The sequence below is a fragment of the Desmodus rotundus genome, chromosome 3, assembly GCF_022682495.2.
Source record: "Desmodus rotundus isolate HL8 chromosome 3, HLdesRot8A.1, whole genome shotgun sequence".
Taxonomy (NCBI): domain Eukaryota; kingdom Metazoa; phylum Chordata; class Mammalia; order Chiroptera; family Phyllostomidae; genus Desmodus; species Desmodus rotundus.
In genome coordinates, this window is record NC_071389.1 from 197,841,630 (window position 1) to 197,868,490 (window position 26,861).

General features: G+C 54.5%; 1 protein-coding gene across 2 annotated transcripts in view; it reads right to left on the reverse strand.

The window, feature by feature from the left end:
- Nucleotides 1-7,579: 7,579 nt before the first annotated feature.
- Nucleotides 7,580-26,861, reverse strand: part of ARFGAP3 (ARF GTPase activating protein 3) — a 43,163-nt gene continuing 23,881 nt past the window's right edge. The window contains exons 10-16 of one of the 2 annotated variants that reach the window (XM_024579554.4): nt 24,075-24,203; nt 23,518-23,640; nt 18,629-18,760; nt 13,583-13,706; nt 12,258-12,348; nt 9,210-9,331; nt 7,580-8,626 (exon numbers count right to left, since the gene is read on the reverse strand). In XM_024579554.4, the coding sequence (XP_024435322.2) occupies nt 8,609-8,626; nt 9,210-9,331; nt 12,258-12,348; nt 13,583-13,706; nt 18,629-18,760; nt 23,518-23,640; nt 24,075-24,203 (739 nt within the window). In that variant the 3' untranslated portion in view covers nt 7,580-8,608. The remainder of the gene's footprint in view (nt 8,627-9,209; nt 9,332-12,257; nt 12,349-13,582; nt 13,707-18,628; nt 18,761-23,517; nt 23,641-24,074; nt 24,204-26,861) is intronic. The other variant, XM_045186801.3, reaches the window with a different exon arrangement.

The window sequence follows — 26,861 nt, forward strand, 5'->3', positions numbered from 1 at the left end:
AAGCAGCCATGGCACTCCTGCTGCGGAGCTGTGCGGCTGGGGTGCTGTCCTAGGTCCCCACTTAGCCGCTGTGTGATGAGCAAGTCACTTGGCCGTGGCCTTAGCTTCCTTCTGCGGAAACCCAGAGAGAAGCTCCTCCCTCACTCACTCACTGTGAGGACTGAATGAGTGAAAATACGAGGTGCGTGAGGCCCAGCCGGGCCGACAGGAAGGAAGGCTGTGCTAACAGTTAGCTAAAGCTGTGCTCCTTTGTTCGATTACCGCGGAGTGCTGGGGAAGAGAGCTATTTGCATCACGCTCTGTCTCCCAGAAGTCCTCCCAGCTTGTCTTCACAGGAAAATTGTGACATTGGACCGTCGGACCAATTCATGCAAAATGTTGGCAGGAAATGTCATGTTGGCCAATCATTTGAAAGAGGAGGAATGGCTTTTACCGGAATTAACAGTGTTGGGGGAAAAAAGGCCCACATCCCATGCCTCCGGAGTTTCCACGTGGGGCTCAGCTCGCTCTTGAGGTTGTGGGCCACGGGAGCCAGCTGAAAAGGGATGTCGGTGCCGGCACTGCGGGGCCACTCCCCACCTCCCTGCCCCTCTCACCAGCAGGTCCTCGCGAGCAAGACCACGGGGCTGTGCCTGGGGATGTGACACTCCCTCAGAGCTGACGTCTGTGTAGCTTTTCCTTTCCAAGTTGGAACAGGGGGGCGGTGAACAGACACACACATGCCATCCCCTCTTCTGAGCTGGGGTTCTCAGTGACAAACCCAACAAAGTCATCGAGCGCTTCTGCCTCACACATGTGGGTAGAAAGGGGTCCTAAGGAGAGTAACCTCACGGGAGACCCGGTCATGAATTCCTCACTGAGCAGGTCGAGGTGGGTCGCCAGGCCCCGGGCACAGAACTTTTATCGTAAAAGGTCCGTCTCTGCTTCCAGCCAGCCCCGCCCACAGCTTCTGTGCACCCAGGTGGGCGCACTTTGAAATAAGCAGAACCACAGGCAAGAGGGCACGTCACCTCCTTAACGCTCCTGTAGTCCAGCCACAGAGACTTCCGGCCGTGCTTTCTCCCACCTCCCTGGAATCGTCCTTACACCCTCCTTACTTCCAAACGCATGGAAGGACCTGCAAAGTGTCCTCCTCCAGAAACATTTCACGTCGTGCTTCCCAGCAATTGGTGCTAGTTTGGGCTCAAATAAACTTACAAAAACTCTCTAACGATTTGGCTGTTTCTTACATCAATACTGACACACCGCTTGGCGAGAGGCTGTGAGCTAAGAGGTCCATGGTCAAGTCTGCAAGTCGCCTTACACAGCCCTCCATGCGGTTCCAGCTGACACGCAACTGCTGGAGGTTCTGCCACCTCTAACCTTGTCTTTGGATCTGGGAATTCACGCCGTGCTTCACCGGGCTCTGTCCTGGTGCCCAGGGGCGGCCAGGCTGGGGCTTGAACAACTCACGTGTGTTGTCTTGCTGATCGGGAGGCCGGACAGCCAAGATCCAGGTGTTGGCAGGGCTGGTTTCTCCTGAGGCCTCTCTCCTAGGCTTGCAGGTGGCCCTTGTCTCCCTGTGTCCTCCTGCGGTCTTCTCTGAATGCCGTAATGCAAGAATGCCAGGCCTACCCTCCCCACCACGTTGAAATTACTAACCCTTCACAGGCCCCATCTCCAAATGCAATACACTCTGCAGTCCTGGCGGGGTGTGGGGGGGGGCAGCGCCTCACCGGATGAATTTGGGGCTGGGGGCTAAATTCAGCCCCTAGGGGGCAGGCAGGTTTTCCCACATTCTCAGCAACAGCTAACCTGGTTTCTCGTTTCTAGCTAGAAGGAAGGGGGCGCTGAAGGGTGTCTCTGTGGTTTGCACATTTTCTCGGCCTTTAGTTTCAGAATGAGTCAGTTTTGTGCTTGAACGAATCATTTTTTGCTTGTTCCAGAAATAAATAACCCTATGGTTAACCCGGAGAAGCCACGGTGGGTGCCATCTTTGAACGTGAGCTCCCACCGCTCTTACACAGCCTGGCACAGCCACGCGGTCACCACGCTGTGAACCAGTGAAGTCCACACCGACCCCTTGGCGGCCCGCTCCTGAGTTGTTCCTTCTGGTTCCAGCTGCCCTGCGGGAGTGTCGCACCTGCAGCTTTGCTGGCCCAGACCCCGCAGACTCCCTCTGCACTCACACCCCTGCCCTGCCCTGGACCAATGTTTGCACCGTCATTCCGAGCTGTGGTACTCGCGTGCCTCCTTGCACCCCCACATCGTGCCTGGGGGGACTGGTTTGAGCCATGCATTCCAGCTCTGAGTTTTGGGGATATAATGCAATATCACAGTAGCAAAGAAAATGCAAATTTAACGAAAGGAAAGACATTAGGCAAATGACATGAAAATCCAGCAGCCAAGGTAAACAGGCCAGGATGGCCCTTGTCACGTGCAGCCCTAAGGACATGTCAACTGTCCAGGACTTGGGCACAGTGCCCTCGGCTGTCCCCTGGATCTGCCTCTTTCTGCAGGGGTGTTTGGACGGAACAGGCCCAGGGACGCCCCTCCTTCCAGCCCCCAACCACCCTGCAATCACCTTCCACCACCTTCGGCACCATCTCAGCCTCCCTTGGCTTCCGGATGGAATCAACACTGTTTCTGAGATTAACTTCTTATTGCCAAGCAACCACGAGCTCCCAAATTCATCAGAATTATTCCACTGAGGTGGAGGCCCCGTCAACCCTCTGGTCACCCTGCCTCTGTGTGTGACCTCCCACACCTACCTCTCTTTGGGCTCTGGGGGACGTGGGGCCACTTTCTCCCCCAGTCGGCCCAGGAGCAGCACAAGGGCGAGTGGCCCTTTAAGATGCAAAACCAGCTCGGTGGTCGTTTCCTCTTCCAGGATGTGCAGAAGCCACCGCCGTCTGTCCCGAGATGGGTGGGGTGACGCTCCGTACGCATGAAAGCCGCCACGGTCCTGGAGAAGAGCCTGAACTAGACCCTTGGGACCTGCAGGCCCTGGGTTCTGGCCGCATCTCTGTGACTTCCTGGATGAGCCACTTCCTGGATGAGTGGGTGAGACTCATCAAGAAGATGAGTGACACCTAGCTCACCCCCGCAGGCTGCCCAGGGGGCCTGCAGGCCAGGCTGGGCGAGGGTCTCTTTGAAAGGCCCACTCTCAAGCCCGACTAGGAGCCCTTGGGGCCCAGAGGGCGTCAAGGGGTCCCTCTGCACCCCCTAGCATCTGGCTCCTGCCCGAGCCTCTCCCTGCAAACATTAGGCATCCTCTTCATCACCCTGCAGGCCTCTCCCAGGCCTGGGACCAAAGGGAAACAATAAAGCTTTTTGCAGCCAAAAATTATAAAAGAAAGAAAAGAAAAGAAAAAAAAGAACACGGGGAGATTTCTGTGAGTCGTTATCAACCTTACATCGCACATTTATGAGATTTATGTAAAGGTGGTTGTGGCTCTTTTCTCTGTCAGTGCAAACTCACCAGAGGACCCCTGCCGGGGCAACAAGGAATCTGCCCAGGCCTGACTTGGAGAACCCTGCATCCGGGCCCTGGGAGCAGAGACCCAGTGGGGTCTCTTCCCCGGGGCCTCATGATGTCACCAGAAGGCGTGCAGGACTGTGAAAGAGAGGCTGTAAAGACGGAGCACTGGGGTGGGCTCAGGCTGGGGCGCCAGAGACCCGGGGTTTGAGTCGGGCTCCACCGCTTACTAGCTATGTCGTCTCCAAGCTTTGGTCTCTTCACCTGTGGGCTGCGGAAGGGATTTTCCGGGGTTTCAGAGATGACGCATGCAAAGCCCCTGACGCAGAGTAGATGCTCAGGCAGTGTGCCCCCTCCCTCAGGAGGGCACCTGCCATTCTGCTGCCTCGGCCCCTCTCCCTTCTCCCAGGGCACCCACCTGTGTGGTTCCCACAAGAGCAGCTGTTTATTTTATTTTATTTTATTTTTTAAAGATCTTACTTATTTATGTTTAGAGAAGGGAAGGGAGGGAGAAAGAGAGGGAGAGAAACATCAATGTGTGGTTGCCTCTTGCACGCCCCCTACTGGGGACCTGGCCCACAACCCAGGCATGTGCCCTGACTGGAATTGAACCGGTGACCCTTTGGTTCGCAGGCCGGCACTCAGTCAACTGAGCCACACCAGTCAGGGCGGCAGCACCTGTTCTTACATCACTCTGCCCTCAGGTTGCTCATGATTGGTCAGGGCGTCGAGTGGGTGCTGAGTGGAGCATAGCCAATCATAGCCCTTTCCTGGGAGTGTATTCTAGCCCGCAGCCAGTAGGGCTCCTGTAGAGGGAGATGCTATTGGCAACCCTGCTCCTCCCTGGTGAGGACGGTAATCTGCCGCGAAAGGGGATGGAGCCCCGTGGCTGGAGACACAGGGAGGACCTGCTGCTGACCCCAGGGGTGCTGCGGCGGTTGTGGTTGTTTCTGAGGCCCCCACTGCTCCCCTGTCCGCCTCCACTGCCCTCTGCCTCCATGGGGTCTCCCACTCACTCCACCTGGAGGCCAGCCTCTGCACGCGTCACAAACTTCCTCCCCACCCCCACGAAACAAAACCAAAGCCATGGTGAATAACACATGTTTACGGTGTAGTGGAGACTGACGAGGTGAGATGTTTCCACTTCTCTTTTTCTCTTTCTAGAGCCTCCCCTCTCCCCACCACACACACGGGGCCCCTGTCTGAGCTCTCTGCTCCCCCCCCACACATCCAGGGGCTCCTCCTTCTCACGTCTGTGTCCATGAGAAGCAATTCAGTTGCACGAAACTGCTGAAGCAAATCCTAGAGACCCCACAGGGACTGCCCATAGCTCTGCAAGCAGGTCCCTGGGTCCCCCGTTCACCGGACTCTGGAGAAACTGGGGGTTCCCCCCACACAGGCCGTGCAGGGTTCCTGTGGCCATTAGGACCCCGTGCCTTCCAGGAGCCCAGCCCTGGCGCCCGTGCCCATGGTGTGTGGTGCAGACGGGTGCAGCCTACCCGTTGTCAGGAAGGGCAGAGGATGTGAGACAGGAACTGGGGCTCAGGACTCAGAGGTCATGTCTGGGGCGGGTGGCATTGTGGGGACCGAGTCAGAAAAGGGGCCAGCCCCAGGGCGCAGGGCCCGACAGCTGGGCTCCTCCCCTGGGAAGTGCTGGACAGTGCCTCCCACGACTGCAGGACTGCGCTCCCTCGGGGGCTGGGCTGAGGTCCCCGAGAGGAACCAGCACAGAGGGAGGGCAGGAAGGGGGCAGACCAGGCAGAGGGAGTTTGTTTGCAAGACAAGCCTGTGTGGCCAGAGAGACTCCTGGTGTCTGCTCCCTCATTACCCCTGTCTCTGTCCATTTGTCTGGCCATCTGTCCATGCCAGGACCACAGCTGTCCTTCCTGCCACTGCACTTTTGTTTTAGGTGAGACAAAGGGCCTGGGCCAGCAGACTGATAAGAATGGCAAACAGAGGACCGTGCACCAGGGAGGGAAGGGGGAAAGCACATGGGCCCCTGGGAACCAACCACAGGACAGCACACACACAAGGCCTCTGAGCCCTGTAACCACCAGAGCGGAGTGTTTTTTGGGGTCGGGGAGGGAGGTCAGCGACCTCATGTCCCGGTGCAGAAGCACCACTGGGGGCAGTTGGGACAAGGCCCAGTCACCCCGACTCCCAGTGGCAGGCCCAGACCCCGATGCCAGGGTGCTTGAGTCCTGGTCTTGCCCCACTCCCACCGCCCACCAAGCATCCTGAGAGATTGTTGCTTGTCCACCCAGCTTAGCAACCTCTTTTTTACAGCCACAGGCTCTCCGTGGGTGTTGGGAGCAGGTGTGGGCAGGAAAAGGGCTGCGGACAGACGACATGAGTGGTGAGCGAGGTGCTGGAAAACCTGTCTCAGACCCGTGTGCAGGGTAGCGGGGCTCTGGGATGGAGGCCCCGCAGGGCTCGGGGGTGGGGTGGGGGGAGTGACGCGCCCTGACCTAGGGGAACACCCATGAGGAGACCCTGGGCTCCAGCCCGTAACTCTGGGGTGCTCCGCAGGACTGGTGGAGGGTCACATTTAAGGGCCAGGTTTTCAGGCAGAGCAGGCGCTGGTGGAGGCCCGTGTTCTCCTCGGGAGCGAGCAGGAGTGGGTGGGGGGTCCTCCAGCTGCGGCCCAGGTGCTGCATCACAGGCCCTTCAGGGCGGGGGAGGAGCTCGGCTGGCTTGGCCCACCCCCAGAGCCTTGCGCAGCCCTGGTGTCTCGCTGGGTTCAACCTCGCGGCCCCTCTCTGAGGCAGCACCTCCATCCCTGTTTGTATCTACTCACCTACATTTCTAACTGCTCTCCCAGGTGATCAGAAATGCAGTGCTGTCAAAGCAACCTTGTCCCGGTGAGGGCCGTGCAAACACACCCCGTCCTCTTCCCGCTCGCTCCTTTGCTTCTCCAGGTCTCCAGAAGTCACCCGGGCTTTGGACTGTCAAGTCACCACGTTCTTTACTATATGAGCACTCATGCAAACTGATTATAAATCAAACACCAAGGCCCAAGGATAAATGGGCCAGGAACACACACTGAAGTCACACTCACACACACACACACACACACACAAACACTCACAAATGCATGTGTGCCTGTGGGGGGGGTGTGTGTGTGAAATGAGCCCCCAGCACCTGCCCGGCGGCCGAGTGGACTAGCCCTGCACAGTGAAGCACTGAGATCAGAGTCCTTTCTGAAACACCTTTGCAGGGGGCAGCTTTCCCTGGCTGGTGTGGCTCAGTGGATTGAGCACCAGCCTGCGAACCCAACAGGTCACGGGTTCAATTTCCAGGCACAGGGCACATGCCTGGGAGGCAGGCCAGGTTCTCAGCTGGGGGCAACCAACTGATAGTATCTCTTGCACATAGGTATTTCTCTCCTTCTCTTTCTCCCATCTCTAAAAATAACAAAATAAATTAAAAGCGGGATCCTAGAGCCACATAGGGAAAGCTCCGGAGACGTGTCCTGGCAAGGCCTGGGGCAGGGCGGCTGCCGAGGCGGACCAAGATGGGGAGAGCAGGGCACCTGGGGGTCAGAGGGAGTGGCCTCCCAGTTCCCCCACCCCACCCCATGAAACGGGAACCTATGCACAGGGAATTTCCGGGGGGGGGGGGGAGGGGACTGAGCTCACACTGAGCTGGAGAGGGGCAGCCCGCGTGAGCTCCTCACGGACACGGCCGTGCACTGAGTCTGCCCCCCAAACCCACGTGTGGGGCCCTGACTCCCCATGGACCTGACTTGGAGGCAGGGCCTTTGGGAAGTAACTCAAGTCACTTGAGGCTGTAAGGGAAGAGCCGAGGTCCCACAGGACCCAGCGGTCCCGGGCTCTCTCCCAGGAAAGGCCACTGGAGGGAAGGGGGAGGCCTCTCCAGAGACCGTCCGGAGGGCACTGTGCCCTCGGACTTCCGGCCTCCAGCACTGCGCGGTCACACGCTCTGCTGTTGAAGCCCCCCGTCCAGGGCATCTTGTCATGACAGCCGGCACCCCGCCACTGTGCCCCTCAGTTAGTGACCCAAACATGCAAGAAACACGGATCCGCGGGGAACTGCGCGCTCGTTCAAACACACATCACGGTTACGCCAAGAGCCCCCCTCACGAGGAGAGCTGGCAATGCGTCTGCTGCAACCGTTTATTTAGAATCTACAAATTGGAGCTTTTAAGAAAGATTCACAAAATATTTAGGTGAAGCCACATTTCTGGTTCATCAAATTTCCAATACACTTTACTCGTCTGAACAATATATTCTGGTGCTGTCTAAAACACAGCCAAATTATTTTTCTTTATTCGTTTATACACATTCTGTTAATTTTTTGAAAATGAAGATTAAGAAAAAATATTAACAAAACTACCCGATCACAACTACTGCTTTCCTACACACTAAAGCATCTCCTGTGCGTCTTCTCGCCTCACTCACTTCCAGTCCGGAGCGCTCCGTCCACCCCAAGCCCACGTGGGGCCCTCGCCCCAGGTTCCGCACGGGGCCATGGCCATGCCTTGCGGAAGGTTAGTTCCCGGGGCGACGCAGAAGCTTAGGTTTGTCAGAGCACTTGCTCGAAATTATTTCTGAATTTACAGGTCATACAAAATAAGGAATTTACAAGGGTACAGATGCCTTAAAACATTATTTTGATATCCCCTTCATATGTGCAAATATAAAAGAAGCAATATGTCCAATTAGACACCAGTCATTTTTGGTCTTTTGTTTTTATCCTTTGCTCCATTTTTTAACGAAATGTGTGCTGTGAGTTTTGTTTCTCCAGGCCCCCTGGCATCAGCGGACTCTGGGAGCCCCCAGCCTACAGGTCATACACACGGAGACCCCCCACAAAGGCTCTCTGTCCTTGGAGAGGTGAGAGGGGCCTGTGTCTCCAGGCCCCCAGGTGTTGGAACTAAAGATTCCAAGAAAACAAGGCGAGGCTATGCGTGGGTGCGCCAAAGGGAGGGCATGTGCAGGAAAGAACACAGAACAGAAACAACAACAAAGCTTCTACTAGGTCAAGAGAAATGTTACGAGTCAGTAAAGTGTATATGCCACGTGAAAAGTAGCAAAACAATCTGCAAAACTGGCCAGTCTTCACTGCAGTCCGCGTCGTGGCCACGGTTTCACCGGAGAGGAATTTCTCCATGAGACACAGACGTCAGGGTTAAGAACCATAACGGTCCTAAAGAGAGAGAATCCAGGAGAGAGTCACAAACCCTCTGCACGGGCTCCCCATCCCTGCCACATGGCCCTGCTGGGTGCTGCGCCCGAGGACACCGCTCGGCTGCAGCTGCCCCACGCAGGGCACTGCGCAGCCCCTGGGCTGTGGGGGGTGGGGCAAAGTGTTCGGGCAGGCAGGCCAAGGGCTGAGCCCTGGGAGGCAAGTGCGACGGGAGGACGGGAACTCTCTGGGGGCTGAACCCTGAAGCCGGCCCCACCAAGTGAAGCAACAGAAGAACCCGTCTGTAGCCCTGCTTCCTCAGCTACAGGAGGGGACAGAGAAAGGAGTGAACTGTAAAATGGGGACAACCATCTATATATCAGGAATGTCACCTACTCGGAAGGACTGCTGGGGGCTCCGCTGCTTTCAGGGACATGAAGGAGCTCTACATTGTAACCAGAAACTACATCACCAGCAGAGTGGTCTGGGGTTACACTGTAGCAGCCACATGAATGAAAAACACAAAGTCTCCTTTTCCAGCCCTTGCAGACAGTGTGAATTCGAACCCACCGTCACACTGAGATCATCCTCTCGCTCCGCTCACCTGAATCGAAGTCATGACGCCGTTAGCAAAGACGGACAGTTTCCCAGCCACGGACCTCATGCCCTGCTTCAGCTGGGCCATGTCGGGGGCGGCAGGCAGCACGCTGGTGAGGTTGTAGCTCCCTGCACATAGAGTGGACGCTGGCTCGTCACTCTGCCATGGCAGCCCGACCAGTGCCAGGCACGCGGTGACTTCAGATCTCATGGACCCGCCCCCCCCGCCCCCCAGCAGCACAAGTGGTCCAGGGAGGGGACCTGCAGTGGGGTCAGGGCACGGGTTCTAGTGCCAGCCCCACCATCCTGAATTTATGACCAGCTGCCAGCCCCCACGGGAGACAAGATGTGGCATGGGGTCTGCATACTGCCGAGGGTTCATTACTGGCACTGACCCGTCCAAGCTGTGTGCCTCTGGAGAGGTTCCTACCCTCTCTGGATGCCTATTTCCTTCAGCTGCTTAACACAAGACCTGCCAAGGAAGTACTCAGTGAAGAGTGGACGGACGCCTGTGGTTTGTGTGTGCTCAGCATCCCTTCCCCCCTCTTTTGGGAAAGTCCTCCTCCCTCCCTGTGGAGTGGTCCCTCCCCTTGACCCCGCCCAAAGGGATGGGCACAGGACCCCCGGGCTTGGCCCCGCAGAGCCTTTCCAGGATTATGTATATTCAAGCGAAGGGAGCCATCTGCTTGCTCGGGGTGTAACTGGCGGGGCTACTGCACCGCTGCAGCTGGGACTATGGTTGCCCTCTCAAGGACAGGCGGAGGAAGCCGGTGCCAGAGAATGAGGCCCACCCAGGGAGGTGAACCAAAGGGGTGGGTCTGTCCCTACACAGCTCTCCCAGTCTGAGCGGAGCCGCTCACTCCAGGCCTCCCAGGCACAGAGGCCGTCCCCTCACCTCTCTCCCAAGACTGAGACTAAGAGGAGACTGAGACCGGTGACAGCCGGGGTTCTGTTGCTGAGTTCCGGCTGCCCCAACGTGTACACTAGCACACTAGCACACTGCCACCACCAGGGGCGAGGAGTGCCAGCACTACCACACACGAAGCTGACACCTAGGACTTGGTGGTGAACCTGTGCCACACAACTGTAGTCAGACGTTGGAGGGGCTCGGGGGCTGTGCATGAACCCAAACCTGTGGGTCCTCTGGGGGCCCAGCCCAGCTATCCCCTTGGCTCCACACCTGGCCTGTCTGCACTTGCCTGCCCCTCAGGCGGCAGAAGCCAGGTCCCTTCCGAGAACAAAAGAGCAGGGACACATTTATCCTCCAGCGCAGGCAGCAGCCAGAAGAGATGTCTCCCACGGTGCCGCTCCCAGGCCGCTGCCTCCTGGGGAGGGGCTGTGCAGGGTCTTCCCCTCTGCCTCCAGCAGACTTTTAAAAATTGTGTAGGCTTTTGTCAACGACAGAACAGAAACCCAGCCCGGTGACGGGATCTGGGTTCGAATTCTGCTCGGTCACTCATCAGCAATGCTGCCTGCCTGTAAAACGGGTCTTTCCAGTAAACCTGGAGCCCGTGTGGGATCCTGAGCATGAAGGGCCAGGATTCCAACATCACCACTATGCTAGGAGGTCCTGCATTGCTGGGTGGGGTGGACCAGAGGTCAGCGGTGGTGACCTCAGAGGTGGCACCTCCACTTATGACAAACTTCCAACATGGGGAATGTTTACAGAGGAGCGAACAGCAGAGGCAGGACCAGAGCCCTTCCAACATTCGGCTTCTCCTCAGAACCTGCCCTGGGTCTGGGCAGAACCGCTGGGGGACAACGATCACTCACTGACAGTCCCCAGGTGCCTTGAGATGGCTGACAGGTCGCCATGTCATTCCTCTCCTCTCCTTCTCTGTACAGAACTCCTGAATTCTAACCCTTGCAGCAAACTCTGTCCAAGTGATAGAGTTTGGGTCACTAGGATGTAGGCAAAAGTGTCTTGCAGGGCTGGGCATGCCCTTTGCCTTCTCTCTTCCTTCTTCCTGCTAGCTGGAATGCAGATGTGATGGCTAGGTTGGCGCAGCCACATTGGGCATGAGGTGAAGTAGAGAATGCAGATCATGAACAACAAAAGGGGCCTGGGTTTCTGATGCCGGGAACACACTGCACCAGTCCCAAACTGCCTTCCCGGACTGCGCATGAGAGAGGAACAGCCCTGGCTGGGGTGGCTCAGTGGATTGAGTGCTGGCCCGCGGAACAAAGGGTTGCCAGTTTGATTCCAAGTCAGGGCACACGCCTGGGTTGCAGGCCAGGTCCCTAGTAGCCAGAGCGTGAGATGCAACCACACATTGATGTTTCTCTCCCTCTCAAAAAAAAAACAAACCCCAAACCAGAGGAACAAACTCAGATCTGATTTAGCCTCTGTTACTGTGAGTTTAATTACTTAATCCTCACTAATGATCTAAACTCTCAGGTTCAGTCCTTGGGGCTCCCCGCCATCTCCCCACTGAAGTCTGGACCCTGAAGAGGGATGGGGGAGATAGGAAATTCCTCTCTGACTGCCTGTACTCTGCCCTGGAGAACTGAGGCTGGTGGAGTCACCTGCTCCATCTGCTCTACCGGCCCCTGGGGCCTGGGAAGTGCCTGGGAGGACCTGCCATGTGCCAGACCCCGAGGGGGCACTTTCTGCACAGGACTCCATTTAAGCCTCTGTGCACCATGTGAGGAAGGTATTATCCGCCCACTTTCCAGAGGAGACTGAGGCTGAAAGGGATTTGAAATGTTCAAGGCCTCCCAGTCAGGGAGTGGTCAGCGTGACTTGGGAGCCCTGGACTGTGACAACCACCCGGATCAGACACCACGTTCACACTGTGCCGGGAACACTCATCTGTGACAATGTTTCAGGAGGATGACTTGTCAGGTGGCCTGGGGGATGCTGCTTAATCACATAGCTTGGCCTCCTCACAGGCAAAGCCTGGAAGAGCAGCTTCCGCTCTGCCTGCCTCGCAGAGGAGAGGAGGCATCAGCCAACGGTCGCTGACAGTCTTGGAAAAACACAAAGTCCTCTGTGGGGCAAACGCACTCCTGCCAGACACCGTGCCCACCACCCCTTCGGGCTGCAAGCCCTTACCTGCCGCCTGCTTCCTCTGCTCATCAAACAGATCGGCCGAACTTATGGCGGAACTTCCCGAAAGCCTCTCCAGCCGCGCCCGGGTTTCATACTGGACAAGATCAGAAAAGGAAACATCAGGCTCCAAATGCCACGAGCACTTTACGGAGAGTCTCTGAGGACCTGCCGTTCACTGTGTCCCACAGGCTCCTCGCTCCGACAGCTGCCGAAGGCCGCCGCCACGGCAGGGCCTGCGGCCTGACGCCCACCTCGGGCAGGTCAGGAGCAGACAGCTCAACAGCCGCCACCGTGGCCCACGACTGGTGCGAGGGGACAGGCAGAGTGAGAGAAGCCACTTCCGGGGGGGCCACGCCAGGAAGCTCTCTTCCAACACCCGTTCTGTATTCTGTAACTGAACTTGAATGTTGTCAACTTTAAAGCAAGGCAGATTTTAGGGGTTGGGGAAAAGCCTACTGACACTCTAAATACATATTTTCTTACAAGATTTTATTTACTTATTTTTAGAGAAATGGGAAAGGAGGGGAGAAAGAGAGGAAGGGAAACACTGATTGGCTGCTTTTCGTGTGCTTTTCGTGTGCTTTTCGTGTGTGCCCTGACTGGGGACCGAACCTGCAACCCAGGCGTGTCCCTTGACAGGGAATCGAACCAACAACGCCCGAGTCACACCAGTCAGGGGCCACTCTAAATACTCTTAAAATGCGGTGAAAGTTCTACTGCTACAGAATCAAATCAGTACATTTTGGTAAAGATTTCTCTGGATGGCCCGAGAAGGCTGGTAGCGCACCCAGAAACTCCAGGAGCTTCGCACAAGTACGCAGCGCCTCGGGAGGAGGAGGAAGCCTAACCCTCTCCACTGGCATTTGCGGTTCACTGCTCCGCAAGACCCCGCTGCGACGGCGCCCTAGCATTTCTGAGGAGCCATGCGACGGCCTGAAATAAACGTATCTACCCCCAAAACCACACCTACACACTTCAGTTACCTGTGCTTAAGAATTACTAAATTACAGCTGTGTCAAATCGCCATAAGTCTATGCAAAAGGTATTGAGTGGATATTGAAAAAAGATACTGAGAAGATACTGATGGCTATTCAGACCACTGAGGACGGAGGAAGAGACAGACACAGGAGACAGTCCCTGCCCTCCTGCCGCTCCCCCAGCTGGGGCAGCAAGGTGTGGCGGTGGGTCAGAAAGCCACGGGTGTGGGTCGTCCTCCTGCTCTCCCGGGCCAGGGGCTTCCCGCCCATGCAGCACCCATCGCCTGCTCTGCTCCCACGGCTCCCAGGCCCTGGTTCGGGGGACCCACACCGAAACTCTCCGACACTTACCTCAGCTTGGGCTTGTCTTCCAAAGTACATATCTGATGAAATGGCTTTGACATTGCCAAACTTCTTCTGGGCCTCATCTGTGTTTTCAACTGGCTCATAGTCTGGCTTACGGCGAGTAGTAGGTCTACAATCAGAAACAGCCAAAACAGGGGAGACATCAGCAAGCTGGCGGAATAGGAGTTTTCTACCGCCCCCTGGCTACAGAACACTGACTCTGACAGTCCCCCCGCAGATGAGAATGCCTTTGTGGGAGTCCAGGCAGCCAGCAGGGTGGTTCCGGCACACCACTGGGACACACAGCCAAGCCCATGCACATTAAGGAAGGTGAAAGAACGGTTTCCCTTTGCCCACATCATCCCTCCCCGCAGGTGGCATAGCTCAGTGCCCAGAGAGGCCCACCTGGCCCACACTTCCTCCCATGGGGACAAGGGAGAGGGTGGTGAGTGGGTGCCTGGTTCCCCAGCTGTGTGGGACTTGGACAAGGGCTGGGAGAGGCCGGGAACGCACAGCCAGGGCCGGGAACTCATCAAGGGCACATGGGTCCTACTAAGCTCGTTGCAGACTCTGTGAAGAGGCCCGCTCACAAGCTGCCGGTACACCCCATCTGTGGAGCTCCCAACTGGCCCACTGGGGCCGTCCCGTGCTCTCTGTGCGCCCCCACGCAACCCTCCCCCACCACAGCCGGCTCCCTGCATGTGCAGATGGCGGGGATAAGCCTCTGCAGAAAGCCAGCCCGATGGTGTGGGGCTGGGGGAAAGCACATGGACGTGAGCATTTCAGGGCACTGTCCCAGGAGACAAACGGGAGGCTCTCAGCACCCAGCCTGGCTTGGTGGGACTGAGGGAAGATACACCGTATTAAGAATTCACCCCAGAAGGGAGTAGGAAGTGTGGGGCATCCACAGAGAGGGTCTGAGAAAGCCTCAGAATGCCTGGCAGGGCTGACGGCGGAGGGGTGCTCACTGGACAAGACTCCGACAGACATGAACAATCAAGGAAGGTGACACCACAAAGGGAACCCAGTCATCTTCCAGTAACTGGCCTGACAAAGAATTCAAAATCCTTGTCCTAAGGAAGCGTGGCCGCCTACAAGAATGTGAGAGACAATTCAACAAAACCTGGGACGTGATACACACATAGAGAGAGAAGTTCAGGAGACACGGAAGCCACAAAGCAGGACCAAAGCCAGGACCACACTCCGGGCCCCGGAGCACAGCGACATACGCAGCGGGGGCGCCCACAGCAATGGCTTACGCAAGCAGAAGGGGGGACCTGTGAATTCCAAGGCAACTTACTTAAAATTACCCAGTCAGAAGAGAAGAAAGAGAAGGAGAGTGGAGCAAGCCTACATGAATTTGGGACACCGCCAAGCCAACAACCGATACGTTACAGGAGGCTGAGAAGAAGAGAGGAAGGAAAGGACAGAACGCGAATTTAAAGAAATGATGGCTGAACACTCCCCCAACCTGGAGAGAGATGGGCATCCAGGTAGATGAAGCTCATGAATCCCCAAACAGATTCAATCCAAAAAGGCCTTCACCAAGACACATTGTAATAAAACTGTCAAAAGTCAAAGACAAAGAGAATTGGAAAGTAGCAAGAGGGAAGGGGCGTATCACACAGGTGGGAACTCCAGGACGGCCGCCAGCAGCTTCTCGGCAGAGCCCGCGCAGGCGGCAGACGCGACGGCGCACCCGAAGCGCTGAGAGGGGAACTGCCAGCCACTGGACTGCCTCACGGGGACGCTGAGAGGGGTCCTCTAAGCCTAAACGAGGCTGCTCATTAGTAACACGAACACGTACGAAGTACAAAGCTCGCAGGTAAAGCCACACGCAGGATACTATAATGGGGGCGTGCAGATCACTTGACTCTAGTACAAAGGTTCAAAGACAAAAGGGGTAAAAATAAGTATAGCAACAATAGTTTGTTGGTGGGTCGGCTGTTAGTGAAAGCGCAACATAAAAAGACGTAAACTGTGACATCAAAAACAGAAAATGTAGGTGGGAAGAGTGGAAGGAAGAGTTTTGTATGTAATTTGAGGCAGGTTGTCACCAGCCTGGAACACGCTGCTGGAACCACGTTTAGCGTCAGCCTCGTGGGGATCGCGACACGGAAACCTACAGTAGATACGAAAAAGGTAAAGAGAAAGGAACCAAATCGCAAAGACAGTGAGAGAGGAAGGAATAAGAAAACTGCCAAATAAGTAAAAAATAATGAGATGGCAATAGTAATCTTACCGGTCAACAGTAACTTTAAATGTAAATGGATTAAATTCTTCAATCAAAAGACAGAGTGGCTGAATGGATTTAAAAAACAAAACAAACAAACAAAAAACCCCACCAAGCCCTGGCTGGTTGGAACGTCGTCCTGTAAACCGAAGGTCGTGGGTTCGATTCCCGTCAGGGCTCGCGCTGAGTTGTGGGTTTGGGCCCAGGTTGTGGTGCCTGCGAGAGGCAACCAATCCATGTTTCTCTCCCTCCCTCTCTCCAGCCCTCCTGTCTAAAATCAATAAGCAGGCCCTCAGGTGAGGACTGAAAAAACACGACACAACTACGTGCTGCCTACGAGAAACGTGCTTGAGTTTTAAAGACACACAGGCTGGAAGTAGAGAAGGAAAAAGATACTCCATGTAAGTGGAAACCGGAGGGGCGCGGGCAACCATATGTATCTAAGGCAAAACAGACTTTAAGCCAAAAACTGTAACAAGAGACAAAGGTCATCGTATTACAGTAAAGGGGTCGGTTCATCAAGAGAATTAACAGTGGTAAATACATACGCACCCGCCATGGGAGCACCCAAGTGTGTCAAGCAAAACCTAACAGACCTGAAGGCAGAAACAGTGCTGCAATGGCAATGGGCTTCAGGGCCCCGCTTTCCGCCGTGGGCTCAGCACCCAGACAGAAAGTCAGTACAGAACATTGCACTTGACCTGCGCACTAGACCAAACGGACTGACAGACACACTCAGGACATCCCACCCGAAGGCGGCAGAACACGCGTCCTGAAGCGCACACAGAACGTTCTCCAGGAGAAATCACGAGTCAGGTCACAAGACAAATTTAAATCGTATGTTAGGTCTTAACAAACTTAAGAAGATCGAAATCATATTAAGTATCTTTTCCAACCACAATGATATGAAAGGAGAAAACAACAGGGGGAAAACTGGAAAATTCACAAGTATGTAGAGAAATTAACACATTCCTGAACAACCACAGGGTCAAGGAGAAATTCAGAAAACGTCTTGGAACCAACGAGGAAGGAAACACCACACACCGCAACTTTTGGGACGCGGCAGAAGCGGCTCTGAGAGGGCAGTTTACGTCCCGTGGGCATGTGGGAAGGTGGGCCACGTCACTGGTCACGTGGCACACGCAAACCGAAGCCGCCAGGAGGCGCCCCGGGCCCGGCGCAGTGGCTGTCATCAACAAGGCCGAGCTAAGTGCTGCTGAGGCTGGGAGGAGAGGGCCACGGCACACTGCTGCTGGGACGCACAGTAGGACGGCCACTGTGGAAACGGTATGACGGTCCCTAAATAACAGAAGTTTCTTATGATGAGGGATCCCGCTTCTGGGTGTGTAACTAAAGGGGACGAAGTCCGTGTGTTGGAGAGACGGCTGCAATTCCATGTTCGCCGGGGCACTATCCACAACAGCCGGGACGTGGAGACGCCCTGCGAGTCTGCCGACAGGTGCAGGGGTAAGGCAAACGGGAGATACGTGAATACATATGCGCGCAGTGGGTGCTGTTTTGCCGTAAAAAATGACCCTGCTGTTTGTGACAACATGGATGACCTGGAGGACACTGTGCTAAGCTAAATAAGCCAGAGAAAGACAAATACTATGTGATCTATCCATAAGTAGAATCCAGCAATTTTTTAAAAAGTCAGACTCGTGCCCTGGCTGGTGTGGCTCAGTGGATTGAGTGCCGGCTTGTGAACCAAAGGGTCACGGGTTCGATTTCCGGTCAGGGCACATGCCTGGGTTTTGGGCCAGGTCCCCAGTAGGGGGCACATGAGAGGCAACCACACAATGATGTTTCTTCCCTCTCTCCTTCCCTTCTCCAGTCTCTAAAAATAAATAAATAAAATATTTTTAAAAAAATGTCAGACTCGTAGAAAGAGTAGAGTGGTGGGAGAGGGGGAAGGGGAAGGGGGAACGGGCAGATGCTGGTCCGATGCACTGTTTTCACTGACGAGGCGGGTGAGTTCTGGGGCTGAGGCCCGCAGGGCGGCCACAGCTAACAACGCTGTGGTCTAGGCTGGACACTGCTAAGGGGGTAAGTAGATCTAGTGTTCTCAGCATGCACCCCCCTCCCCCCCAAACAAACCCCAGCAAACAGGTCACACCGATACGAGGTGAGGCAAACGTGTTTCTTATTTATGATGTATACACACGCCGCTTTACTTTTTAAAAAAGCCAACAGGCCACTTTTGAAAAGCCTGAACATTCCATTGAAAAAAATCAACCCGCACCCGAACCACACAACACACAACACTGGAAGGAAGCGTCCACGTCCAACAGGCCTGTCACTGCACTCTCAGCTCCGCAGGCGCTGAGCAAACACCGAACACGCCGGCACGCACCTGGGACGCGGCTCCACACTACGGGGGACACAGAACGAGTCGGCTGCGCGTGCATTCCAGTCTCCCCGGACAGGCCCTGGTTGTACCTGCTGTCCCAAGGTGACCTGACAGTGTCACCTTGCACTATCAACGCTCCCCAGTTCGGACAACAAATTAAACAGGGCTTCATCCATAATGCCCCCCAGCTGGAGGCAGCTCTTCAACAGGCAAATGGATACACAGACTCACGATAAAGAGGCAGGAACACAAGTACATGAATGAGTCTCAAGGCACCAAGAAAAGTCAAATAAAACAGTGTAAACAGACCGGTTACTGCGTGATTCCATTTACAGCACCTTCTGGGAAAAGTAAGGTCAGCAAACAGCCCTGGATACCAAGAATACCCTTGAAGCAGTAGGACAAACTCATTCACGAGCCCGGAGACGTCCCCTGGAGGGGGCGGCAGCACTGCCGGGGCCCCTCGCACCTGTCCGGGGGGCCTGTGGCTTTTGGAGCTGCGTCGGTGTCTCTGATGCTCTTCTTTTTCCAGTAGGCATCCGAGCTGTCGTCCCAACTAGAGAAAGAGCTGCTCCTTAATTCCATCGGCTCGTCAAAGTACCTGTAAGACAGAGAGCAGAACAGGGACCCTGGAGGACCTCGCTGAGCCCACCCACGCTGGGCGTGCAGTGACTGCACTCCCAGGCTCCCTGGAAGGGGGAGGCAGCCACAGTGCTCCGCTTGCCTGTCCCCTCTTCCATCAATTTCCAGGTGCTGTGGCCTTGAGCAGGGGAAGCCTCTGTTTATCTGGAGGATCAAGGTGCCACCAGAGGACAGGTGGTCTGGACAGACAATCGCCTGTACCCTCAGCTGACTTCAGTGAACAAGGATAAGCCTGGGCTGTATTAAGATCTGGGGGATGTTTGTCACTGCAGCATAACCTAGTCTATCCCCATAGCACACGACATCTTTAAGTGCTCCCCACTCTGGGTTAGGTGTTTCATTTCCATGGTGTCCATCTCCGCCGAGGTAGGTAGTCACGAGCGCTGCTGCTGGGCCTGGGACCCGGCCGCGTGGGAGGAGCTGCTTGTTGGCAATCCCTGCCACGTGAGCTGCGGGATACGGCTTCAGTCCTAACGGTAACTTCCACTTCACACCAATGATGGTAATCAGCCTCCTCTGGAGTCAGGACACAAAGCTACGGATTGTTGAAATGGACCGGGATGCAGAGGCTCCTTCAGGCTGGAGTTGTGGCCTTGATCTGCAAACTCGGAGAGCTGCCCTTCTGGGTCTGTTTGCACTTTGATTAGCTGAGCATCCCCGAAAAGGTGATTGCCCAGAGGCCAACTCAACTGCTGCTCAGCTTTTGGTCCTGTGCCCTGAGAGAAAAACCGAGGACCACGATGCCCTGGCCGGGTGGCTCAGTTGGTTGGAGTATCATCCCGTACACCAAAAAGTTGCGGGTTTGATTCCCGGTCAGGGCACGTACGAAAAACAAATGATTGATGTTTCTCTCTCACATCAGTGTTTCTCTCCCTCTCTCTAAAACTAAACACAATCTTAAAAAAAAGATGAATATAAAACAAATAGGCAGGGACCCTGATGAGCTAAGACTTGGCGGGGGGAAAGCTGAGAACAAACACACCCTTTTTCCTGGTAGAAACAAAAAAGAGGGAAGGGGCAAATCTGCTGTTTGAGGCAGACAGTGTGAATTTATGTGGGCAGCAGAGAGAAAGCAGAATTCCCAAACGTGGTTCTGCCTTCTCTGGCAAGAGGGTCATCACGAACCATGTCGCCACACTAGCCTTCTCTCCGGCAGGAGAACGTGCAGCGACCCAGCGCGTCTGGACTCCAGCTAGAAGCTGGCCAGGCGCCCCCTGTGCGGACCGAAGCCACGGGCTCTGCCTGGAGGAGGAGACCACCCACCCAGCCATCACTATTCCAGGCAGAGACCAGGGCAATGAAGGGACTTGACGTCGTACCAGAGAAAGGAGGTTTGAAAGATGTGGGATGCGTGTTGGCTTGGAGAGTTACCTCCAAATATTTGAGGGACTTATTTGTAAGGGCCCAAGGGAAAGAACTAAGACCGATTCAATGAGGAATTAAAAATATACTCTATAAGCACCTACGAGGGGCTGGCCCCCTTTTGGTGAGGATACAGGGCAGGGAGACACATTCAGTCCCTGCTCTTGCGGGGCTGGCAGATTTGAGCTCAGAAACCCAGGGAGGTGAGTTAAGTATGAAAAGACCGAGGAGGAGGAGGGGGCTGCACAGCCCCCTGGAGGGTGCAGGATGGGGGCAGCACTGGAGGGGGTGGGTGGAACTTCCAGGTTCTTCAAAATTCTGAGGTACTGGGACTCAGGATTTTGCAGATTTAATACCACTGTAAGGAAATAAAATATTCATTCACAAATCAAAGCGCTGGAATGAAGTGGCATCAGATTTTAAGAAAACGACTGAACTACTCAAAAACAGAAGAGGGAAAGCCCCTCTGCTGGGATCCCGCTGGTCCGCAAGAGCTGCTGCGTGTCCTGCAGCGTCTCTGCCCGCTCCCCGGGAGCTCTCGGGCTCTCACACAGCGCAGGAGGCACGCACTGCTCCCTGGGACCCAGGACGGAGAGACGCTGGGCCAGGCTCCCAGCTGCCCGGGGAGGACAGGGGGGCAGGATGACTAACGGCCACGGCGCACTCGCCTTTCCTCAGAAACTCAGCCGCCTCCAGATCTCATCCCCAAACCCCGACCGACCGTCTAAGGTTCTGGTTTCCAGATCCTAGTTCTCCGTGCTTTGTACTTTAACTCTGCCTCCTACTCCGTCGCTCTCAGCCCTGAACACATCCCTCTGAATCCCTCGGTGAGAGCGCCCTCGTGCCGCACTTCTGCGGGCCACGCTGACGTCAGAAGGCCGAGCAGAGGGCCGGACCAGCTGTTCTAGTTTCCCCATTTTGTACTCAACATTCAATTACATTGCCTATGTTCTGGAAATAATGGAACTCAATACAAAACAGAAAACAAGATATGGTTAATCTTATTTTTAATAGAAACAGCACTCTTTCATAATTCATAATATTCAAGTTCTAATGGGCTAATGAATAACTTGGAAGCAATGAGAGCTCTTCGTGGACCCACCAGGCTAGCTCCCCGAAAGGCCACGTGGCTGCGCCCTCAGCTGCACAGGCCTGAGGGCACCCCTGCCCTCCTCATGGCGTCCGACCCCGGCCTGGCCAAGGCCGGCACTTCCTCACGACACACGGCACGCCAGGGTCGCGCTGGCGGGTATCCAGCAAGCGCAGTCTGTGTAAAAACACCACCTGCTCCCAGGTCTCAAACATAAACAACTGTTTCATAGCAACGAAGGCCTCTAGGGCTCAGTCTTCTGACCAAGCTCCCGGAGAAGGAGCAGCCTGCAGCAGTCCCGGGCTGTGACCATCGGGCGAAGCCCCTCGGGAGCCTGTTGGTGGCGGGCCGCAGGGGTGCTCTGCCGGAGTTTCTTAGGGATGCTCCCTTTGCCACTCGGCTACGCAGCAGCAGTCCTGACTTAACCTGAGACTTGTCTTCTTTACTTCCCAAGGGGCGAACGTCGCACCCACACTATTACCCAGAGTCCTCTGACCACACCCGCTCCCTCGCCATGCATGCAGCTGACATGCTCTGACCTGCACGCAGCTCCACACCAAGTCCAACCCCTCCTTTGACCCGGCAGGACAAGTACGTAGATACTTCTCGAAGGCATGGCCTGGGCGTTCCCGCTGAGTGAGCTGAGACTGGTGCACGGCACCAGTTACCCCCAACAGGCAAACAGGAAGCCCACCGCTCTCTGAAGGGCCAACGGCAGACACCATGGAGCCAGCAGCTTTTCTTTTCTTGGTAAAATATCTGGACTTGATATAATTTGAAGCTATGCTAAGAGAGGTTTTCAAGAATAGTCCTCTCCAGGCACTCGGACAAGAGAATAATGAGGCACACACGTGTCACTTGTGTGAAACCACTCCGAGCCTGTGTGACCGACCGCCACGCAAGTCCACAGCCCTTTGATGTGGCTGCGACAGGGACCTCCTCCTGAGTACCACCCACTAACAACAGGCACCCATTCGAGTTCCCCAAACTGTGAGCTTGAAGGTGGCCCTCGCTGTGGTTTATTTAAGTGTCTAACAATAGTAATTAAACATTTAGACTGAGTCACACATCTCTTGAACTGGGTTTATACATAATAACAGCAGGTAAAATAACATTAACGACAGACAAGCACCGTTCCAAACGCTCTACCTGTATTAACCCCTTGGATGCTCACACTACCCGGTGCGGTAGCTGCGTCCCTGGCTTACGGACGGAGGGACGAGGAAGCTGCGGCACAGAGGTTAAATTACTTGGCCAAGGTCATACCGAGGGGCGGGGCCAGGGTTCAGATCCAGGCCACCTGGTCCCGGGGCGGGGTCTACGTGCTCAGCCCCTGCCAGTCCTACCCCAAGTTTACTCGGCGCCCTTTTAGCAGGACCTTCCCTGTGCTCGTCCGGTTGCTGGGGGAACCTCCCAAGTGAGACGATTCAAGTTCCGACCAGCTCTCCCTGCCCTCGCAGCCGCTGGCGCCCAACCACTGCACTCTCCACGGTCAGCCTCACACCCGGTCAGGGGGCGAGTGCTCGGGGATGGGGAGGTTTTGTCCTGGGAGCCCTTCACAGTGCCAACAGTGTTTTTTAATTTTAATTTTTATATTTTTTAGAAGATTTTATTTTTTGTTTTGAGAGAGAGGGGATGGGAGGGAGAAAGAGAGGGAGAAAAACATCAGTGTGCAAGAGACAGTATTGATTGGTTGCCTCTCGCATGCCCCCTACTGGGGACCTGGCCTTCAACCCAGCATGTGCCCTGACCGGTTATCAAACAGGCGACCTTCTGGTTCACAGGCTGGCGCTCCATACACTGAGCCACACCAGCCAGGGCTGACAACAGTGTTTTTTATTAATAAATACACACACACACACAAAGAGAACTGACTTACACTCTGCGCTGCCACCCAGAGACTCCTGAGCTGGCATTCTGAAACAAGACGGTCGGCCGAAGGCGCAGCTACACGACGCTCCAACCCTGGGACTAGGACTACGACTTAACACCCACCTTCGGGAGGTGGCGCGTGTCTCCTGTTTCCCACTTTAGATGAACGCAACTTTCCTGCTTATTATCAAATATTCCAATATTAGCAAACATTGCCCACTTACAGATGTGTCCCCAGTTTCTTTCAAAGGACACCCCTGACTCCACCTGAAGTTTTTGAAAACAGCGAAGTAGACTGATCCGTATTTGCTCCTAACACAAATAAACGAATATGTTCGTACTAATCACTGCGTTTCAAAACCACACTTCACGGATGACTTTTACGAGATTACCTGGAGCTGGAAGTAAAACACGGCTCATCGCCGTCTTCGATGTGCTTTCTCCTCGGTTTTGCTGTGACCGGCGTTTCCTGCTCGATGGTCTGCATGTCTGCCGTTGCTGAATGTGAGACGCCACTTGGAAAGCAGAGAATAAAATGGGGAAACGTTACATCGGTTTTCTCATGAAGACACCTGTGTTCACCAAGGAATGTTTTCATCTGTACTCTCAACAAAAATTAATTAATTGGTGAGGTTAGAAATGGGAACAATAAAACCTTTTTTTTTGGCATGGACATTAGTGAGGACTGTAACTAATTACACAAAATACAGTCACACACTTCAGTTCCACTGTGGCTTCCGTTGATCGATAAGTCAGCCCTATTTCCCATTCTGAAGAACCAAATTTGGGAGTTTTCTTGCTATACTGAACACTCGTGCAAAGTAAAACAATCGGAGAAAAGAAGGAATACTAAGAAAATACTGCTAGGGATGATAATAACAGGACAGATCCACTCAGGATGAGCAAACCGGTTTAAGCTCTGGAGCCGAGCAAGCGAGAGTACACGTACCTCCTGCAGCTTCCAAGCCCCATGCCCAGTCTCTCGGACTCCACCTTTTTCTTCCCACTCATGTTCACCTTTTCCTCTTTCTTCATGTGAATTTCAAGGTCCTTATAGGCTAATCGTAAGGATGAAACACTGCCAGAAAACCAAATGCTCCTTAATTCAGCTTTAATTCTGTGCTCTTCAGTTAAAATACTAAGCAAAATTAAACACGTCACATACTTTTAGCTTTGTGTTTCTCTCCATAATTAACCATTATGATGGCTAGTTGGCATTTTTTAAAGGTCTTTTTTGAGTAGGTGCTCAGGATAATTTAAGTAAGTTATAGTCACTTTTGGTCACCGCTGGACCTACATTACTGTCCTAGTTTATATTACCTATTATCATGTAACAGTAACTTACAGTACCTATTATGTTTAACAATGTACACCACAATTACCTCCATGTAGGACAGTAAAAAGCAGAATCCCTTGCGTGGACTGGTATTTTATTACACTTCCACACTGCACATCACAGTACGAGGTTAGCTCGTTGGTGTCGTCTGGTTTAAAGGAAAGTGTGTGTGCGCCTGACTTCACACGCAGAGGAATTAGGAAGGGGTCACTATTTGCAACGGAGGCTTCAATTTACAAGAACATCCCCCACAGGCTCTCTGTGCGTAGCCAGGCTTCTGAGAGCACTTAAAACGGAGTAACCACTCCTCTGCCAACAGACCTTTCTGTACGACCAGTCAGGAACTGAGCGTCTCTCTATCAAACACCTGTTAAAAGTACTGCACCCAAATGATGTGTAAAGCGCTGCCCCTCACTCTCACGTTTCTACAAGTGCTGTAGATACCTCATTTTTCATAAAGAAAACAATGCCCACAGTAGCCGTAACAAGAGCATTTTGTTACATTAGTAAGAGAGCGACAAAACCTCAGGGGGCCGAAAAGCAGCCTGTCTACCACACTGGGTTTCTAAGCTGTCATCCGTTTTATAAAATTGTGTAAAATGTCATGAATTCCTCACAACCAGGGTACCGTGTGAATCTCGTAACGACATAGCCGCACTTCTGTGTGTAACAGGGAACGACAACAGGGTTTCTCGCTAAGGAGTACTCTTGCTCTTATTGCCTCCTTCCGGAGTCAGGCAGGGTTCCTTCACTTTGTCTTAATCTGGCAGTTTGTTTTCTTCACCATTAGTCCTACGGGACAGGCTATGGCAATGTACTCACTTCAGTGCTCAGAAAAAAGTACTCTTTCAAGTACAATTTTGGGAAGGAAACACCAGTTCTACTTAAAATCAGGATCGCTGTAGCAACAGGTTCTTCTGGAGGAGACGAACGGATGGGAATGAGAAGGTTCTACTAGGAGGCCTGCCTCGGAGGACGGCTGCCACAGCACGGAGCCCACATCCGGCTCCCCAGGCCCGCGCCGCGCCCTGGAGGCACTGATGGCATCGGGGAGTCAGGCCTTGTGTTTCTCAGAACTGCTGGAGCCTTTCCCAGGACTGGCTCCAGGGGGGCTTGCGAGATACTCAGCTCAAGCCTCGAGGAGCTCGGCATCTTCTCCCGCTTCCTAGGAAGTGTGCACAGCACCTCAGGGTGGGCTGAGAACCTGCCAGAAGGCGAGGGTACTGCAGGGACAGTTCAGTTTCACAGTCGGGTGATGCTGGAAACGGCACTGTTCCTGCAGTTTACCGAAGCGAAATGACTTTATTTACTTTAATGAAGTCAGTAACTCCATTAACTTGCAGAAGAATAACATTCTCACGTCTTAAGGATCACGCATGCCCCTTCTCGTAGCGGGCACAGCACTGGTCTGGCAACCCTGAGCCGCGTTGGGTCTGAGCGGCAGGACGGAGGTTTAGGTGTATTCGGAACAGCGCCCAGAAAGCTGTCAAAGCAGGGTTCCCCGAAGCAGCTCACAAATGCCCTACGACCTGTGCCTTTGCCTTCACAGCGCAGCAAACCGTCCTAAGGGGCCACACAAGTCAAGGCTGGTGTTGCCTCCACCCACCTGCCTGCAGGCGGGGAGCTATGGGACTGGGGACTGGAGCGCTCTCTGGGACAGCCACGCCTGAGCCGGGTGGACAGAGCCCACCCCGACCACCAGGAGAAGTCATCAGAATACTCGGATTTAAACCCCGCCACCCCAGGGTCAAACACCTCGCTGAGAGAAAGTGAAGTCTGAGACAACTAACATTTTCCGTAAATCTCCTCAAACCACATTTAAACCTAAACGTGGTTGAGTGCTGCCCCCTCTGTCCTAGGAGTTGAATGACAGTGAGAAGTAACAGCTGCAAGTCCCACTCAGAGAACTGCTGGAGGGGCAGTGAGGTATTGGGATGCCCCCCACCACGGGCGCTTCCCGTGTGCCCGGCGCTGTGTAATGTACTCCAATGTACACGGACCGGGCTAACCCTCAGAACCACCTCGGAGCCCACGTGCTCTTGCTTCCACCGTGCAGCCTGGTGTCACTCAGGCCAAAAGATGCGGCAGTGACAGAAACGCCGTGTAACCAAACATAACTGAACAAACATGCAAGAACAGGAGCCCCAGCTGCCCTTCCCTCTGGGCCGTGCCCGCACTCCTTGGGAACACCCACAGCTGCTCCCTGGCCCTTCCCAGACCCCACGCCTCCTTCTGCTTTCCACACAGGAGGAGAGTGCTCCAGAATCTTCGATGTTCACTTCATATCAGCCTCCCACCAGCCCCTGGCTTCCAGCTCCCTCCCCATTCTCCGTCCTGGCCACCTTCAGCACTGCGCTCCTCGGATGGCACACAAACCTGCCGCCTGCCCTCACCATCCCT